We start from the raw sequence: 21,207 nt of genomic DNA on the forward strand, positions 1-21,207 counted from the left end.
TTTTCATGTTGTTCACCATTTCCGTTTCACTGCGCCTTTAAAACAAAGCCTGCTGCGTTTTGTCAGAAAGTGCGCTTCGTTTTGGGCAGGTGTGAAAGGCTCATTCGAATTCTGGTGTGGATCAAACAAGCACAGTTTAATTGCCCACCTCAGGGTTTTTAGAGATCCATTACCATCGTTTTAAAAATGATAAAAAATACTACTGTTACAACTACTGCTAATGTTAATTAGTAAACTATAACCCATTTTGGGGCGGGAACCGCTTTTGGTGTTTTAAGCATAATGTTATACTTTAGCTATTCAAAAATAGCAGATCTACAAGCTCATAGCGCGGGTAGGTCGGCTATTTTTGAAAAATCTTGAAAATGTAGTGCAAATCTTTGAATATATATTCTTTCAGAGCCAACGTTTTTAACTCAAATCTTTGCTTCTGGGGGGGGGTCCCTGGAACAACATATTTTCAGATGGGGGTCGGCGGACTTTTACACATTTCGACGTCAGGCCTAAAATGTGATAACTAGTCTACAGTTAGCCTCGGAAACCCAGACGTTTTTATTTCCAGGGAAAAAAAAAAAGTCTGGGTCCGAGTCCACTTCAATTCGGCATAGAGTAGCGCAAACATCGCTCACTCTAGTCTCTGCTGATTTCTGGTCGTCTGCACCTTTGTTAAATTGACACACACACGCACACATGTAAACAACCAAACTCCGCTCTCTCTCTGTCGCTCTAAGTAATTAGCCCATTCTGAACGGGAACCCATTTTGGTGTTCATCATGTTATGCTTTAGCTATTGAAAAATAGCAGATCTACAAGCTCATAGCGCGCCACCGAGTGGCGCGCTACGAGCTTGTAGGTCTGCTATTTTAGAAAAATCGAAGAGCGACTGACATTTTTAGAATCTGATCTCAGGTCAGAATGGGTTGATCAGACCAGTGTATGTCCAGTGGAAACCTCGTATGAATCTGATCTCAGGTCAGAATGGGTTAGTCTCATGTCGCGCAGCTCGCATAGTTTCTCCCGGCGGATCCTGCCGGGAGCCGCCTATATGCCATAGAAAGCATAGGTGAGTTCCAGGCTAGTCTACACAGTGGTACCACCATGACTACCTTGTCTTCGTCGTGTTCACCGTCGTCCTCCCTCAGCAGGGCGTCCAGACTGTGAGGGTGAACCTTCACCACGTCCTCGTCCGGCGGCGTGGCCAAGGCGTCGTCCATCATGTGGAGCACCGAGACGCTCTGCCCCTCCCACCTTCTCCTCGTGGAGCAGGGCTCCGCCTCCGGGACTTCCAACGCAGCAGCGTTCTCCCCCGAGGCCTCCTACACACACACACACACACACACACAGTATGAGAAGATGCCAGTTCTAGTGTTGTTTTCGTCGACTAAAACTAAGACGAAAAATGTTCGTCGACTACCTTTTTTCACTGACTAAAACTAAATAAAAACGAATCTACGATGACTAAAACTAAGACTAAATATACTGACAATTGTCAACAAATAAAAACTAGACTAAAATGTTAGTAAGGGACTAGTGGACAAGAGATCCAGTTTTATGCTGGGTTGCATGCTGAAAATAGCAGATATACGTACAATCTCACAACTGTGAGATTGTATATCTGCTATTTTCAGCATGCAACCAAAGTGTAAAATGTCATTACAACGACATCAAGGCCTGTCAAAACACATTTTAGTCGACTAAATCAACTGTAGATTTAGTCGACTAAAAGACTAAACACTAGAACATTCCAGGTGACTAAAACTAAGTGAAAACAATTCAAGAAACTATGACTAAAACTAAAATAGAAATTTGCTGCCAAAAACAACACTGGCCAGTTCTCACACTTTCATTACAAGAACCCGCCACAACTCTGAGAGCGCACAAATGGAACCGAATGGACTTACAGAATTATCTAGTCGTACTACACTAATAATAATTATTTTCCAAGTGCACAAAGCGCTTTACAATGGTTCATTCATCCATACATTGGGAGGTGAAGCGGCGAACAGTCGACGCCAGCGTCCTCACTTCCCACATTCACACACCAACGGTGGGCGAGGTCACACCGACCGACTCATTGGAGGCAATGTGGGGTTCAGTGTCTTGCCCAAGGACACTTCGACATGTGGACAGGAGGAGGAGCCGGGATTCGAACCGCCAACCCAGGGATCATTGGACGACCTGCTCTACCTACTGAGCCACAGCCGCCCGTCTAATACACTAATACACAGTCAGCTATTAAACAGACTACTAGTCTACTATACTCACTACTACTATAAACACATCAGTTGATCGAAGCCAAGTTATGGTAGTATGGTACATGGAGTATATGGTACATGGTTATACAGGAAGGCCAGTTTGGACTCACCAGTATACGGAACCACATGGGCATCTTCTTGTTGGTCCCCAAAGGTGGGGGAATATCTACAACAAAAACAAAAAACCTTTTGTTAAGTGTGGTTCTGCAACCTATCCAACATAATAATTGAGGGGAAGCAATGTTGCTGTGTCCATGTTTGTTTCTCTGAGGCAATGTCGCTGTTGTGCATGCGCGCCCTTGACTGTACACATCTGGGTACGTCGCGTTACATCACAGTTGGTTGCCCATTGAATTCAGTTACCACACGTCGCCTCTTCTTACGCAGCTCTCTCTGCATGTTGCAATTTCGTTTCCACGTTGTGTATGTGTGCAAGTAATTTATTTAGCGCGTGTGTGTGTGCGTGCTATAAATACATAAACTGTATTTTATTTACTGTATATTGGTATTTCTTACAGCAGTAACAATCAGGCTATAGTACATCTCAGCCGGAGCTATGGCGCACAATGAACATCGTTCCAGTACCAAAGTCAGGTGACCTCACCAAGACGGACAACTACCGTGGCATCAGCCTGAGCTCACAAGTTGCCAAGACTGCCAACAGGATGATCCTCAATCGTCTTAGACCAATATTAGACCCTCTACTGAGAAACTCACAGAACGGCTTCCGCCCGGAACGAACAACAGTCGGGCAGATACTGGCACTGAGGAGGATATTGGAAGGGGTAAGGGAGCGCAACTTGTCGGCGGTGATCACATTCATCGACTTCCAAAAGGCTTTCGACACCATCCACCGCGGGAAACTCATGCGTATTCTACAAGGAATTTGAAATTCTTGCAGGTGTACTACAGGGTGACACTCTTGCCCCTTTCCTGTTCGTTTTAGTGATGGACTATGCACTGAGACTTGCAATCAATGGCAGAGAGGAGGCGCTGGGGTTCACTCTGGTCCCGAGGAAGTCAAGGCGAGTACACCCCATCATGGTCACTGACCTCGACTACGCAGACGACATCGCCCTAATATCGGACACAGTCGAGAAAGGAACGGAGCTACTACTGGCAGTAGAAAAGGAGTGCATGAAGATCGGCCTCAAGCTCAATGCCAAGAAAACAAAAGTAATGACAGTTAACACCAAGGACAAAACCATTACCACTGCAGACGGGACGGTGCTCGAGCAAGTCGAGGACTTCAAATACCTCGGGGCCTGGACTGCCTCAACTGAAAAGGATCTGAATGTTCGGCGAGCACTTGCCTGGAAAGCGTTGCACGGGATGAGGAGAGTGTGGAAATCAGGCATGGGAGAAGACCTCAAGAGGCGGCTGTTCGTAGCTACTGTGGAGTCAGTACTGCTGTATGGGGCCGAGACATGGACCCTCACAGTACAACAGGAAAAAGCCCTGGATTGAGTCTACACAAGAATGCTACGAATGGCACTAGGTGTCACATGGACGGACCGCATCAGAAATGTGGACCTCTATGGGGACCTACCACGCGTCACGAACAAAGTCAGGGAGAGAAGGATGAGGCTGGCAGGGCACTGCGTTAGGCACCCAGAACTTGAGGCAAGTAAATTGACCCTATGGGAGCCAACCCGGGGCAAGGCAAGGAGGGGAAAGAAGCGTACCACCTATGTAGACGGCGCGACAGCTTGGCTGACAACACTGCAGAGCTCAAGAACCTGATGTTCGATAGGAATTTGTGGAGGGCAGCGATCCAGGAATCCCGAGTTGGTGTTGGCTAGACTTCACTCTCGCAGCAAGAAAAAGAAGAAGAAGAAGAAGATAGTACATCTCAGGTCCACTTGCATTGGTTAGGGTAGGAACTAACATTACATGCCAATGTTGTTAGGACATATTAGCGTGCGACAGCCAGCTCTGCAGTGTTAAGACGCAGACGGTGTACTCCTATTGTTTGGTAAACTTGGCCAGCTATTGAACCACATTGTCCATATCACAGCTGCACTGTAGCTGCTGTTCTGATTCAATTGCTCTATTCATGTACTGTACTGGCACCATCTAGTGGTCCGGATGTGTAATGGCATTTTAGGCCATTTATTGGAAAAAAAAACGTCAATACTATCTATTAAATTGCATTACCCACACTGTACATAATATATGAACACCAAAGGACTAGTTAGGCCTATTACTTCTATACAATTCTCAGTGGGTCCAGCAATTGATCCGAGCTTACACGTGGCCATATGATCATTATCATGTGAAAACACTCAAATCAGTCCGGGCAGTGATGTGGCTCAATTCCGGACAAGAACTTTGCACTGTGCAGGTCTATGTTGCTAGATGTGAGGGGCGGCTACATTTCCCAAATTTAAGCTATTTGGGGGCAAACTCTACGGCTGACGTTTTTTATATACATACACAGCCTGTTTTATATTGTGCATCATCCACAGAGGTATCTCTGTCAATACCTCCGTTTGATAGAACCACAAAAGCACTGCTCCAACACAGTTTACTAGCACTGACCAAAGATATGTTGAACTGCAACGTATTCTGAAATGGCACGCATCAACTTTAAAATACAAAGTAGGTTTCCGGTGCCGGTGTCATTTTAATGTACACATGCTACAATGAACGCTGAGGCTGACCTGAGGGCAGATCCAGTCCAGTAGGAGTCACACTCCTGAAATGTTCATCTTGAGTGGCAGACGTCTCCTCCTCCTCCTCTGTCTGGGACAGCTGGTTGACAATAAAGGTCTCTCTCCTGCGAACACAAAGAGTTATAGTCACAAAATGCGTTACAAAATCGTGGGATAAAAATGTAATAAAAAATAAAAGCTACATACACTGTAGTGATGTTCAAGTTGTTATTCAGATTATTCATTTAGTCCATTATAATATATGAAGAAACAAAAATTGGTGGCATGCATGAAAAACAGTACTAGTGTACCTCTCCTTTCTGCAGGGTGATGGCTTGATTAATGCAGACAGTCTGTTCGTCATGGCGCTGATCATCTGATGGTCCAGTTGCCAAATGAACACGCAACTGAACAACACATAACAAAACAAAATGAAGACTTCTAGTTCTATTAAAAATCATAAAACATTAAAAAGGTGATGTTTTATTGCAACTGATATGAATGCATGTATGATGGTGCGTTCACACTAGAAGCTACCAAACTAATGTATGTATGATGGTGCGTTTGCCATTAATATAGTCGTTGCAAAAGGTATTAATTGATTGCCTGAGTCTGACCAGAGTCTGGTTTTGGTGAATATTAAGTAGTTTCGGTCATTTGGTGGGGGTCTGGGGGCCATGACTCACGACATTTCGTATTGTTGACCCATTTCTACCATATAGACTAGAGCAACTTTCGTTCAACTTTGACCCCTCTGTCACATGGAACCAATTTTTGTGTACAGCGTCACTTTGCCAGCAGCAGCACAAAAGCATAGTTCCATGTGACAGAGGGGTCATACATAAAAGAAAAGTCCAAAAATCTCAACTAAGCATGCATCTGTGTGGGGCAACATGTGAGAAGAATATAAAGGAAGGATCGCTTTAAAAAGAACTGTCCGATAAAATAATTAGTCCCCCAACTAAAAAGTAGGAATTGTGTGTATTGAGAAGGTGAGTGGGAATGGTTAAACACTTCATTGTTTTGTTAGCTGCTAGCGTGAAGTTGCTCAACTTTGTAGCAGGTATCAAAAGCTACTAGTATTGGCACCAGCAATCTGTATCTTCGTAAAGTAGGATGCCGTGTTGTGACAGACTCACCCATCTGCAGACACACTGATCAGATGTCTACAGTCCTCCGTGAACTTCATGGACGTGATGATCTCTATGGAAACCACAATGGCAAGAACTGAGTCAAGCAACAGTCCTTTATCTACATATGTAAAACCCAAGGACTTTTTTTTGTTGGTGCCATCCCATTTGGAATAAGTGTTTGAATATTTTATTGGACATAAATGTAAAAACAGTCAATCAATCCTTATTTTTGACATGCAAGTACAGGCACATTGTCCCACAAAAATTTACATTTTGTTCCCCTTAATCTTTTTAGCTGATCTTACACGGTCAGAACAGGCGTCATATGGGGGTGTGAATCAGTATGTGTACATCCAAGTATCAGGGAAATTATGCAGACGTTTACCAGAGTGTCCATACAACGTGGCCACACAGTCTCCCGTTTGATAGTCCAATATACAGATATTCTTATCCGAGTCACTGGTCGCCAAGTATGTCCCAGAGCGATCTATCTGGACCTGAAATGTACAGCAAAACAAATATGGAGAACAAGAACTACAACACAATATGGAGTACTGTATATAGAGAAAAAAGAGACAGTTCACTACTACTAATATTGCTACTAAACATGCTAATAATTATACCTCAGGAACAATACGACTAATAACAGTGATAATAGAGCACCGAAAGTCCTGACGTCACTGTCAGTAGAGGGCGCCAGTCCACAGGTTTGTGTATTTTATTTGCATTAAAATCCCCATTTTTAGATCTCTTCATATAAGAACGGTGTTTGAAAAATAAACCGATCATCCCGGCCTTTTCATTCATATGGATATGAACTATGAAGCATCGACTGAATGTGGAAATGTACAAATATACCCAAAGAGTAACAAAATAAGCGCTAGAAACGAGTCAAACACCAGAGACTATATTTCCGGGTAGGCGGGGTGGCTGCAGCTGCCCATCGCACAACAGAAACTGACATGTTAAATTAAGTTTTTTTTATTCGTTTTTTTATTGACATTTAATGTTTCGTGGTTAGTACGAGTCGAGTCACCGCCAACTGAGCTTACGTCAACGAGGAATCTCAGGAACGCAACGTGTTGACAGCTGGGCGTGACGTATATTAGCAGCGACATTGCTTTCATATGTAGTTTCAAGGCTTTTGCGGCCAAATTAATTTCATTTTCTCCAGAAACTGGCTGTATCAAATATGAATGGACATCATTAACGATGCACAGCCACCCCCCAAACAGTGCTTATATGAAGAGACCTAAAAATTCAACGCAAATAAAAAAATAATACATGAACCTGTGTACTGGCGCCCTCTACTGAAAGTGACCTCAGACTTCGGTGCTCTATGACGGTAGGCCTACTACTAACAAGTTACAACTTGGATATTATTATTAGTATTAAAGAGGAAGTCGTTGGTACCTTCAGCAGGTTTCCCTCATCAGCTGACGAGCCTTTAAAACATCTCGTCATCTTCCCACACTGAACATCATAAACCCTGTAAATATATTATACACGATAAGCACATGATGAGACCATCATATACACATACCGGCACCATTAAGATCATTTGACCCTATGGGATGCCCATTACTTGATTATATTATTTTTGACTTTGTCTTATTAGTTTTGTTCTTTGTAAGTTTAAGTCTTTACTTACAGTAAGTGGAATACGACATTTGACTGCCTGCAATGACTGTCAAATGCTCGACAATACAGCCAAGTAGCAAATGAAACCAAAACTTGAAATCTAGTTTTGAATATCGTTCGTCAATGTACTGTATGGCGACACAATTGCAAAAAGCTATAATAACACTCACGCATGCTTGTTACCTACCGTATGTTCCTGTCCTGACATGCATGTGTGTGTGTGTTGGAGGCATCCAAGTCCATGTCATACATGGTGTCGCCGAGAGAAACTAAATTCCTCCGTCTGAATGAACAACAAAATATAAATGACAAATTACTTTGACAAGTCATGACAACCACAACCACAACCACAACCACAACCACACACACACACACAATAACTATTAAAGTATCTGACCTGTTCAGCTGTACGAAAGTAGATACTCTTATCGGCTCCACAGCTCACCATATGAATATCTGGACATATACCTAAGGGTGGTGGGGTGGTGTAGAAAACGCATTATGGAAATCATGTACATACGGTACATAATAAATACAAGTCACAAGTGACTGGCAGAGATCACCAGATGGAAAGTATTTTCATTGTATTATAATAATAAACACGACAATACATTTGAACTATAACAACTACCGGTATCTATAATTGAGTACCACAGGCTAAGTCCAAATTTCATTCTGACCCCTCCACGAAAAGGCCTCGTTGTCCTGAATCTATGATTTATACATTATGGATCAATAGTGTGGACTTAGACTGTTTTTCGTCTGTGGCATTCAATTATCATACATCTTCCCATCTGTCTTCAAATCATGGAGTGGTGGAAATGCTCTCACAGACAGTGTTTCAAAGCAAACTTGCAGGTGGTTGCAACTTGTACAATAAACCCGATGAGAAATGACCAAGAGGAGACCAACACGCTTCATAAATTAACCATCTTTGGTAGAACTCTGACTATAATGGGCACCCATGTCAACAAGTACAAGTATAACCATCATGTATATTATTTACCAGTGAAGCAGACAGCGGTGATGGATCCAGAGTGCTCATAAACTGTTTGCAGTAAATTGTAGTTGTCCTCCATGTTAAAGATGTGAATCAGTCTGTCTCTGCTAGCGGAGGCTAGCAGCTTCACACCTGCAACACACACACACACACACACACACACCAAGATACAGTAATATACAATACAGACTTACACATTGATTAAAGCAAAAATAAAATCTCACAAACATGTTTGAATGACCAAGTCCTAATGTACGATTTGTGAAACGGTATGAAAAGGAGCCACCCACAAACACTTTCAGATTCCAAAACCATTAACACAACATGTAACATTCTGATGTTTTGGTAATATTGTTCCTGCTGTTCTACATACTGCCAACCACATGAATAAATCACAGACTGAGGCTTTAACCTTTGCCTTTAACCCATTTAAGCCTGACCTAAAATAAAATAAAATAAATCAAAATCCTTTTCTGAAATAAATATTTTCACGATTAAAAAAAAATAGCAGACCTACACGCTATGAGCTTGTAGATCTGTAGCTAAATTATAACATAATGTTTAACACCAAAAGGGGTTCGCGCCCAAAATGGGTTATACAAACGTTTGGAAAATGCTTCTGAACATATTGCTGGTTTGACCACTCCAAATGCTTAAAATAGCTGAAACGGGACTATGTAAAAGCTCTCAATGTGTCTCTGCGCAAAACATGCAACAAGACATTCTGGCAACAGTAATACACAGACAAACTGATGAAACAGTGCTCCCCCCCCCCCCCCCCCCCCACACACACAATCTTTTAGGAATCCTTTCTAAACCAAAAGAAAAACATCACTCGAACACTCCCTGGAAACAAGTATTCTATCAATCAGGTGTGGCATTACCTGTAGACAGAGGAGAGAACTCCAGACACAGCACCTCAGAGTCATGAGCTTCTATCTTCATCAACTCCTCTACAAACTGCAGGTCCAAGATTCTACACACAACACACACACACACACACACACACACACACACACACACACACACACACAATATCTTAAGTGGCATTTCTCGCACGTTCATGATTTGAGATTTTCTTTTCTAAACGGGGCAGTCGTGCAAACTTTAGATGCCAATCGTAGCCAATCAGGATGTTCTGCTCTTCATAGAGAAGACACCCTTTCCTATGATGCGGTCCTATTAAGTAGGTTATTGCCACTCTTGTGATTGATACATGGGCCGACGTCCATGTTGGACACATGGGCTGACGTCCATGTTGGACACATGGGCCGACGTCCATGTTGGACACATGGGCCGACGTCCATGTTGGACACATGGGCTGACGTCCATGTTGGACACATGGGCTGACGTCCATGTTGGACTAACAGTCTCCTACACAGCATTATGACTGTTTGGATCCATTCCACGTATATGTGGAGGGGGTTATGTCTTTCAAAATGGAGGGATCTCCCTAGTATGAATAAGCGGCTATCAAGAGGGATACCTAGAGCGAAATACAGAATCGGGAGAAGACATAATATGTCTATATTAAAATATTTATATATTATTATGGCAGCATTGTGCAATGATATTGCACAATGCTGCCATAATATATTCATATTTTAACCCATTTTGGGCGGGTACCCCTTTTGGTGTTAGCATTACGTTATAGCTTTAGCTATTGAAAAATAGCAGATCTACAAGCTCATAGCGCGCCACCGAGTGGCGCGCTACGAGCTTGTAGGTCTGCTAGTTTTTTTTAAATCGAAGAACGACTGACATAGAAACAGCTTTTTCAGAAAAATGTCAGGATATATAGAAGACATTTTTAGAATCTGATCTCAGGTCAGAATGGGTTAATCCATGACAAAATGGCAGAAACGCGTGCAGTAAAACGAACCTGATGTTTCCACTGCGGTCTCCGGCAGCCGGATACTTCCCATCAGGACTCACTGCCATCACCCTCACCCCCACCTTCTCTTCGGCCCCTGCTGCCGCCATTGCTCCATCCTCCGGCTCCGTCTTGAGGTGCTGGAGGTCTTCTCCAACATACAGCACTCTCAGTAGATCCTACAACAAAAATATCCGTTTCTATGACATTATGTACACTTCATTGGCTGGTAAGGCTGTCCCCGAACATTCGGGGTTCAAACCTTCGCTTCGCATTTTTTAATTAATTTTTTCCCCTTTTTTTTTAACTCGAAAATATTTTTCGCCAAGAATGCGATATGCATAATAAGAGTATATGTTCATGTTGCGTTTACATGTTACATGTTTAAATGTTAATAATCAGGGGGGCACACAACCGATGCGCATATGTAGTCAAAATGTTTTCTGCGCGTAGATCAAAGGCATGCAAGGCGCATTTGCGCACCAACAGCTGAGACAGTTATGTAGAGAAATCTGACAGGCATTCAAAAGGAACTCAAATGATGTTATTGTCCTATAAGTAGACTTAGAAATAAAACTAGTGTTGACTAATCATTACATGTGGCTCTTATTTTGAAGAGGAAGTTATGCCCAGGAAGTCCGTTGCAGTTGTAAACAAGCTACTATGACACTTTCCCAAAGTTACGTGCAACAAAAAAAATCTAAATGTCATGTTCTGTATAAAAACACCCGCCCACATTTTTAAAAAAAGATGCAGTTACGGAGGCACACCTACTGAAGGTGACGAGCAACGAGAGGCACTGCCAACCAAGCTTAGATGAGTCCAAGCTTGCGAGCGTTGCAAATTCACGAGCAGCGCATGTTTGACCGCATGTCCGACCGTTGTTTCCGCATGTCGGTCCGTTGGTGGGTCTAATCTGCGTGTGCATCCCATTATTTGACGGCACTTCTTTTTCCAATCTGACTAGTCTTCAAATCCGACTAGTCTTCAAATCATACTATATGTAACCAAATGGAGTCACCCAGTACTCCTAGTATCACCGTTACTACGCCACTCCCAATTACAGGGTGGGAGACCCGAAAAGGTCGGTGTACATAGAACTTTATTTAGAAAAGTACACAGTATTGGCAGTTAATAAAAACACATTTCCAAATGTCAAACTCCATCTCTAGACTCATGTCACACACACTAGCAGCCTCTCGTTCCAGCTCGTGTGTGTACCACGCACACACACACACACTCTAGCAGGGCTCTCGTTCACAGCGCCTTTGTTTCCAGCAGCCTGTATACCAACACGCATACAATGACAGGGCTGTCCGCTCTAAGTCAGAGCTCCACCAACGTCTCGACGCTGCAAGTGAGCACAAACATGAAGCGACGCCAGACAGTTTGAACCGACCCCGGAAGTGGGCAACCTGGGCAATACGCAGCTTCACCCCATGCCTGACTAGCTACGTAATATGCTGAGCTGAGGGGGTAGTGCTAACGAAAAACACAGGCAGCCTCAGTCACACTGATTACATACTGTATACATACTGTATACTGCAGCACACATTTTCTATGCTTTATTAATTCATCAATGTTTCGGACGGTCACAAAGGGGACCTTCATCAGAAGACATCCCTAACCTAAGGGGCTATACCCCCCCCCAGTGGCACACAGGTGTAGTCGTACCCTGCTGTAGAGGTTGGAGAGGATGGAGTCGGGTGGCAGGTCTGGGTGCCACACCCTGATGGTGTTGTCCGAGGAAGAGGTCAGGAAAGAACCTGCTGGAAGATACGCTTCTGACCCTTCCGATTGGTCAGGATAAGTCTGTGGGGGGAGGGGGAGTTTAACAATTTAAATCGATATATATTTTATATATATCTTTTATAATGTTTTTTTTTAAAATATAAGACATACAAGGAACATGGTACACAAAAAAAAAACTAACAACGCATACCCACCCACCCACTAGCCCTGAGGCTGAGGGGAGAATAGACTTATAGAAAAATGTACGATAATAAACAATACTTTCAAAAAAATAATTGGGAAAGAAACTTGTATGCAAGAGATGACCAAAAAGAAGAGAGGGAAATTAATAAATTGCAGTTAAAGAATGAATATATAAAAGAAAAACGTAATCGATATTTAATGGCTGTGTCTAGAACAGTGGTTTGAGGGGGTTCCAGGTGGTCCCCATGCAGTTAAATGACAGTTAGTAACCAAGGTGGACCCTTATAGATCTTTAACTCTTGAGAGCGTAAAAAATGAAATCAGTTTAATTTTACGCTCTCAAGAGTTAAATTATTGTTAAACATATTGCATTACTTAATTTACAAGAAGTCGACACAATTAGAGAATGTAATTATATTTAATAGTGATTATACATTTGGACCACCACTACAAAATGCTGTAGTGATCATAATTATACCCTACTGTATAGGATACATGTTATAATACATCCTGGATAGATTTCTCGTCTTTTCATTATATTGATGAAGACGAACCTGAATGTTCCAGACACCGGCGCTGTGGTACAGAGCAGAGTGGACTTTCAGAACTCTGTTGAGCTCCGAGACGTTCCACACGTATACGCTGTGGTCATTATACACGCAGGACAGCTGACAGGACACCGCGTCGAACGATGGCGCCAGGACATCTGGATAACCAACCACACCACTCTCGCCGGGCAGCGGACTGCTGAGACACAAGAAATTAAATGAGAAAAAGGACTATCTCACCGCCCTCTATACCGATATTGACGTCAGACTTCTGTGCTCTATAGAAACCCACCGAAGAGACCATAGGACGTAAAATGGTAAATCCCCATCTTTGGCAGTGAAGCGTTGGATTTTAAAGGACATAATGGCCACTCTTGGCAGTCAATGCGTTTAACACAAATATTGGCACAAAACATTTTCAGGTGAGGGGGGGTCCACAACCAAATACATATCAATTTGGGGGTCAGTCCGTTGTGGCCAGGAAAAGGTTTGAGAACTACTGCTGCTCTAATGCTGCTGGTTCTATGCCCTGTACCAGGACCTCTAGTACTGCTGGTTTCACATTTTACCAGGACTTCCAATACTGCTCGTTTCACATCCTACTGGGACCTCTGGTATACTGCTGGTTTTCTATCCTACCGGGAGCTCTAGTACTGCTGGCTTCTTCAGGGAGTGAAAGTGGAAGAATCTTTTTTCGAGAAGCATATAATTGTAGAGGTTGTGTCTTGTTTGTGACCTGCTTTGCAGAGCCTGGGTTAGGTCAACTCCCAGGCAGACTGTGTGTGGTCGAGGCAAGGTGGCCATGTATGTACTGACCTGCTTTTCAGAGCCTGGGTTAGGTCAACTATACCAGACTGTGTGTGGTCGAGGCAAGGTGGCCATGTTTATGTACTGACCTGCTTTTCAGAGCCTGGGTTAGGTCAACTATACCAGACTGTGTGTGGTCGAGGCAAGGTGGCCATGCATGTACTGACCTGCTTTTCAGAGCCTGGGTTAGGTCAACTATACCAGACTGTGTGTGGTCGAGGCAAGGTGGCCATGTATGTACTGACCTGCTTTTCAGAGCCTGGGTTAGGTCAACTATACCAGGCGGTGTGTGGTCGAGGCAAGGTGGCCATGTTTATGTACTGACCTGCTTTTCAGAGCCTGGGTTAGGTCAACTATACCAGACTGTGTGGTCGAGGCAAGGTGGCCATGTATGTACTGACCTGCTTTTCAGAGCCTGGGTTAGGTCAACTATACCAGGCGGTGTGTGGTCGAGGCAAGGTGGCCATGTTTATGTACTGACCTGCTTTTCAGAGCCTGGGTTAGGTCAACTATACCAGGCGGTGTGTGGTCGAGGCAAGGTGGCCATGTTTATGTACTGACCTGCTTTTCAGAGCCTGGGTTAGGTCAACTCCAAGGCGGTGTGGTTTAGGCACACCGCCTAGGTGCTGCAGGGTATCGGCTTGAAACACCCTTATGGTTCCGTCAGAACAGCCGCAGAACAGACGACCGACGCTCACACACACAGCGCTGGCCCAAGTCACCTACAACACTAAAAAAACTATTAGTACAGTAGGGCTGGCTATTGCCTATACCTAGAACCTCACAATATGATACATATGACGATACAGAGGCCGCGAAACGATACGTATTGTGATATGTTGATTTTGCAATAATGACGATGTGGTACAGAATTTACTGCAAGAGCTCATTATTCTGTATAGCGGCAAAGAAAAACCTCAAGTCTAGCACAAAAATGAAGAGATCTTTAACGTAAAATTAAATTTTACTGCCAAGGACAACTTTTTTCCCCCCAACTTGAATCAGAACGTCATGGTGCACCCCGTGTGGTGCTTGAGCAGACAAAAGCACCTTGAGGTCTATCCAGTTTGTCAGCTTTCTCTGTTTGTTGAAGAGACACAGCAGTCCGGTCCTGGTGATGCAGTAGATGCTGTCTTTGGTTGCGCCGTGGCCACACGCCACGCCACAAAACACGTTGGCCTTGTGGTCGCCTAGCAACGCCGAGCGGCCAATCAGAGGCACAGGGCTGTTGCCGACCTGCAATTAAAAAAAAGGGTTTATTTTAGTACAGAGGAGTTGTACTGAGTGAGATTATGCCGGTAGTACAGGAACAATGTCTTGTAAAGGTATAGAAGTACTAGTATAGGTTATTGTGCATTTTTGTACCCTTCGCTTGGAGAAATCGAGATACCAGAACTTGACGTGTCTGTTGCCTGCGGTGACGAAGTATTGGTTCTCCTCAGAAAACGAGAGGGACAGAACTCTGCATGACACATGCAGTCTAGCACAAAAATGAAGAGATCTTTAACGTAAAATTAAATTTTACTGCCAAGGACAACTTTTTTCCCCCCAACTTGAATCAGAACGTCATGGTGCACCCCGTGTGGTGCTTGAGCAGACAAAAGCACCTTGAGGTCTATCCAGTTTGTCAGCTTTCTCTGTTTGTTGAAGAGACACAGCAGTCCGGTCCTGGTGATGCAGTAGATGCTGTCTTTGGTTGCGCCGTGGCCACACGCCACGCCACAAAACACGTTGGCCTTGTGGTCGCCTAGCAACGCCGAGCGGCCAATCAGAGGCACAGGGCTGTTGCCGACCTGCAATTTAAAAAAAGGGTTTATTTTAGTACAGAGGAGTTGTACTGAGTGAGATTATGCCGGTAGTACAGGAACAATGTCTTGTAAAGGTATAGAAGTACTAGTATAGGTTATTGTGCATTTTTGTACCCTTCGCTTGGAGAAATCGAGATACCAGAACTTGACGTGTCTGTTGCCTGCGGTGACGAAGTATTGGTTCTCCTCAGAAAACGAGAGGGACAGAACTCTGCTGGACACTTTGTTTGTTGCGGATACTGTCCCTTTCTGTAAACACACACACACACACACACACACGTCAAAGGTTTGTTAAATCAGTGGATAGCAAACATTTTCATGTCAAGGACCCCCACAAGAGACACAATCCCACCAACATCAGCATACTTAATTACTCTCAGAGAGAGTGTGAGTTAGGCCCTAACTAGGGCATTCACTTCTAGTCATTTTTACTAGTTGACTAGTTGCCTAGTTTACTACCCATTATGTAAAAACATATTTTTTCTTTTTGTGGAAATAAATATTTGTACATTTAAAAACGGTGTACATTGGTGACTATAACTATAATGTAGCTGATCTTGAGGCCTACAAAATCGGGGGGGAAAAATAAAAAAAATACACTTTTTTTTTCTTATCAACTAGTCAACTAGTGCCAACAAGGTCGACTAGTGGATTTACTAGTCGACTAGTAAACTAGTCAACTAGTTGCTTAATGCCCTAGTGTGAGTGTGAGTGTGTACCCACTCTCCAGTCCCACACAGACACCGTCGAGTCATGCTGGTATCCCACGGAGACAATGTAAGCGTCATCAGGTGAGAAACGCACGCAGGAAACTCCATACTTGTGACTCTGGACCTCTGCTATCTGCCGTCTGTCTTTCACACACCACACACGCACACATGGCATGTGCCCACTCTGCGCACACAGACACACACACACACACACACACACACACACACAGAGCAACATCAACATGTACTACAGTCAGTACAAGTTTGCGAGGCCGATGCAATTGATTTGTATTTCTAATGAGATCAAGTCTTTGTGAGTTTTATGAATATTTAACCAATTAAGAGTTTGGCTGCCAGAATTAGGTTTAGTTTTATTTCTAATTTTCTACTTTGCCATTTTGTAAAAAACAAAAAAGTATTATTTATTTAGGAATTTAACTATGACATTTCCAGTCTCATCATGACCATATATGGTCATGATGGTCATTGTATGATTCCGCCTGTGCAGTGTGCAGACCGGAGGGTTGTGAAGGCAGCGTGTCACCAATTAAGGTTCGTTTTGTTTGTTTCCGTGTCAATATGTTCTGTTCTTTGTTAAGATTTAAGTTGCATGTGTAAGTCTAATTCATCGATTGTGTTTCTTTTCAGTCTTGGTGTTTTGATGTTCCTTCATTCCCTTTTGATCCCCATGTGCAGCCACTGAGGTGAATATTTGTTTGTGTATTTCTTATGTTTATGTACTTTATGCTTCATCTATTGTCGTTCTGAATCTGATCACAGTTTGTCGTTTCCATTTGTCCGTTTTTACGTTGGCTTTGGAGAGAGATTTTGCACAAAAATAAAGCCACCACCAGTATAAAGAAACAGCTGACTCATTCTTGACATCAATGGAATGACTCTTACCTCACCAGTCACCAAATACCGTCCACCATGACAGAATGCCAACGCTGTGAATGTTTTCCTAGAGAACACGCACAAACAAAGTAGGGTAAGGCCCAGTGTTAAAGGTTCAACACACACACACACACACACACACACACACAGTATTGACATCCCAGCAGCACTATGACACACTTTACGTACAACAACACAGACTAGATTGGAGCGTCGGTCGATTTATTTTAAACAACATGATTGTCCAATAATGGGATACATACTTTGAAGAATTGATGATGTGCTTCTGTTCAAGTGTCTGTGTGTGGAGGAGGACGACGACATAACTGAAACAGAAACAACCGGGTAAAAATAATAAGCCATTTATTTAATTAAAAAAAACACAGTTTACAAGTTGCTTAACCCCAGGCCCCGTTATTGAACCCCAGTATCGCAAATTCTGGAGCGAACTCAACATTCAGCAGAAAATAGCCATCTATGCTCAAAGCCCATGGCGATGCGTTGTGAGCTTGTAGCTTCATAATGTGCAATTGTTTCTAATGTTAAGGGGTTTTTGTGGTTTGTATTCCACTTCAGGAAAAAATTACAGCAGTGTAAAAACATGACAGGCTTACGTCACTGTGCGCACCAATAGCACAGTGACGTAAACCACAGTTGCAGCTAATCAAATTAAATATCAATCAAATGCGTTCAATACGGTCCATCATGCTTGCACAATGGCACACCCACGGCTCTGGACAAACCTAGGAAAATCTGGCACACTGGTGCAGCTGTGCTCCAGCTGTGTTGCTTACTCGTCTGCCATGACTGTGGGCTGCGCTTGTGGAAAACAAACTAGCCTAGGGCATTGGTTCTCAAAGTGAGGTTTGGGGACCTTGGGGAGCTCCAGGGGGTCCCCCCCCCAGCAAAATGTGTTAACACAGTATCACAATAATTTTAACCACTTTATCCGTTTATACAAAAACAGCATATATACACAAGCTCACATGGTGTCACTTCGTGTTTGAAAAAAAGTGTGGAATTTATGTACATTATTTATAGCCTGGGTTCCAGCCTCATTCTCTGCGTTCTGCGGATCTGAAAATTGTAGCACAGTGACATTTTCAGATCCGTGGAACGCAGCGAATCAGGCTGGAATCCAGGCTAAACTATTTAACACAAATCTCATCTTCTGGGAGGGGGGGGGGGGGGGGGGGTCTCTGGCACAAAACAATTTTAGAACTACTTTTGAGGGAAACTTTGACAGGAAAAGAAGCACCATGAGCACAGAGCACCATAGAGCATGAGTCTCAGTCCAAGGAGTTTTACTTATTTTTCTATACGGTGAGCGAGTCTTTTCCTGTCAAAGTTTCCCTTATATGTTTTTGAGACATAACGCTACCGTAGTAAAGTTTGAAAAAAAAAGGACGAATAAAGGCGCAACAGTTTTCTCAGTGCTTCAGAACTACTTTTGAGAAAGGGTTAGGGTGTTGTGCCCTAGTTGGTTGACATGATAACATGGTTATGTTTTGTAACCTCACCCTGCAGGATAGGCTATGAGGGAGGAATTAGGGTCACTGGTGAGGCCGCTGCTTGTAACCGTGGAGAGCCCCAAGACCTTCTCCAGAACCACCTGCAGATGGAGAACAAGTCAGGTCAGAAGAGATGGCCTTCATATCATTTTCCTAATTTAATACTTCACAGAGTAGACGACCATCCACACATGTGGCTGATCCACAAGATCAAAACACTTGCACAAAAGCGACTGCGTTTTGACTTTTGAGAGTCTTATCTTGCTACTTTTGTTGAACAGTTGAGGACTTACCACCCGACAGAGGACGATGTTATGTTATTGCACAACTGGTTCCAGTGAGATTTAAAATATTTTCTTTCAGAACAGAGCTACTTAAATTCCTCCACTGATTTGAAGGGGACAGTATTCGTGTTTCAATTAACCAATTTTAGCATTCGGTCAATTCAAAACCAATAAAACATTAGTGTCTTATAATAATGTATGCATTTGATTAACAGTGTGACAAGTGTGTTTTGTTTAGTTTATAAATGTCAGTAGTACTTTTTTTAAATGTAAATGTGTAGAGGGGACCGACTGCAGATGAGACTTCAGTTCAGTAGTTGAACTTCCTGCAGAATATTTTCGATTGACTGCCATAATTAACACCAACAAACGGAAATATTTTAAGATTGACAAATCAAACAATGATCTGAAAGAAAATACACTGGAATACTATTTCGCTTTCAATATTTAAGGAAAAAAAAATCTTGCTACTTTTTCAGCAAACCATCAGCAGACTCATGCCCAAACAGTTCATTTCATTGTTTGCATCATGACCATGACTGAACAGGTTACCGAGTGTTCGTCACACACTTATTGTGAATGGCTGCCGTTTACAAGGAGAGGACCTTTCATAGCCAAGCATGATACATTGTTTGACAAAATGTCATGCTGCATTTATAAACTGTGTGGTTTAATTACAGTACACATTTTGAGGGAATGTAGTTTGTGAGATAGATATATAGATAATGATAAAACGGCTACCAATGTCATAAAAAAAGTCAACCAAAGAACAGGATTCCTGCAAAAATACTTTGAAGACCCTTAACTGAGGAGCCCTCAGCCCTCATACAAGGTTTATTCAATACATGCACTTTGTATCACAGCACCTCAAAGACCCTAAAAACAACTCCAGACATCCCAAAACAAACTCGTCAGGTTTGGCCTTTAGTCCACACAGTTCCACAAACCATGTACATTCATCCCAGATTCGGCTCAAACAAGGGGTTGAATTCATTTCATTCCTATGCCACTAAAATAGTACAAAAATAGTACAAGATCACATCATGCAAGGTACCTTGCATGATACAAGGCACAGGGACATCTGGGACAAAAATGACTATTTTGTTATGGTTTTTAAAGTAATGCATTGCAAAGTATACATTTGAACATGCAGCATTATCAGACTTCATTGTCACCTTCAACGTCTTGTCTTCAATAATCAATCAATATTGATTTAGTCATTTTGGGGCATATATATATGAATATGCCCCAAAATGACTGAATATAGCCGGTAGCTCTGGTCCATATCCCTAATGCTTAATTCTTCCTTAAGCATTAGGGATAGAGACCAGGGATAGCCTACATGTAGAAATATTTTCAAATGTTTAAGCATGTTCTAAATTAATTTGTAAATATTTTGTATTCATTTTTATTGTAATTTAACATTTTGGAGAAAATAGCCAATTTAACATCGAGGTCCCCAGTCTTCATTGGTGCCCATGCAGTGCCCACTGCCCAGCTATCAGTTGAATCGTTAAAACACTTGGTTGGAATGGTTGTTTGGGGAAATATAAATTATGAAAAATGCATCATGCCAGGGTTCAAGTGGTTAACGTGAAGCAAACCGAGGCCACTGTGTAATGTGCTTTTTAACTAAACAAACCTGAACGTGACTTGAGACGTTCTAAATATGGAAAGTAACGTTATATCTCCCTGCTCAGTGTGACTTAGCAAGTAACGGTTCAGGAGTTAACAAACAAACGAAACGACGATTTAAATGAAAACAATAAACTACTTTTGTTTTACCCTGTTATTGGCTGCAGGCATAGAGTATTAAAAGGATAGAGACTAAACTAACGCGAAGCTCCGCCCCCTCTGCTATTCATGTCAGTGGAAGTTGCTCAGTGGCGTTTTGAAGCACCCGGAAAGCTGCCGGAAGTACCGTCTTTTCGCTGATTCAGCATTTCACCGAGGTGCACTCTGGGTGCACTTCCGCATTTGGACACCAAAATTTGGTGTCCAAATGCGGAAGTGCACCCAGAGTGCACCTGGGCTTTACATTGGGCGCTCGGTTGCACGGGGTTTCCTCGTCAAGAATCCACGGGTCCGCCTGCAGTCCTTCCTCTTACCACTAGGGCCCAGCGCTTCAACATTGGAGTGCATAGCTGGCCCCTT

The 21,207-nt window shown here is 42.9% G+C and overlaps 1 protein-coding gene across 1 annotated transcript; it reads right to left on the bottom strand.

Annotated features, from left to right (window-relative positions):
• Positions 1–4,895: 4,895 nt before the first annotated feature.
• Positions 4,896–19,552, bottom strand: LOC308325393 (WD repeat-containing protein 62-like; the record flags this gene model as incomplete). Its single annotated transcript, XM_080777880.1, has 17 exons — positions 4,896–5,034; positions 5,221–5,316; positions 6,049–6,112; positions 6,428–6,539; positions 7,456–7,531; positions 10,566–10,735; positions 12,231–12,368; positions 13,046–13,238; positions 14,408–14,568; positions 14,897–15,082; positions 15,212–15,326; positions 15,446–15,639; positions 15,769–15,903; positions 16,378–16,548; positions 17,268–17,325; positions 18,779–18,870; positions 19,538–19,552. 17 exons carry the CDS (start codon positions 19,550–19,552, stop codon positions 4,896–4,898), a joined length of 2,115 nt encoding a protein of 704 aa, XP_080634006.1.
• Positions 19,553–21,207: the final 1,655 nt, after the last annotated feature.

This window comes from Protomyctophum bolini (genome assembly GCF_963924005.1).
Source record: "Protomyctophum bolini genome assembly, chromosome: 12".
Taxonomy (NCBI): Eukaryota; Metazoa; Chordata; class Actinopteri; order Myctophiformes; family Myctophidae; genus Protomyctophum; species Protomyctophum bolini.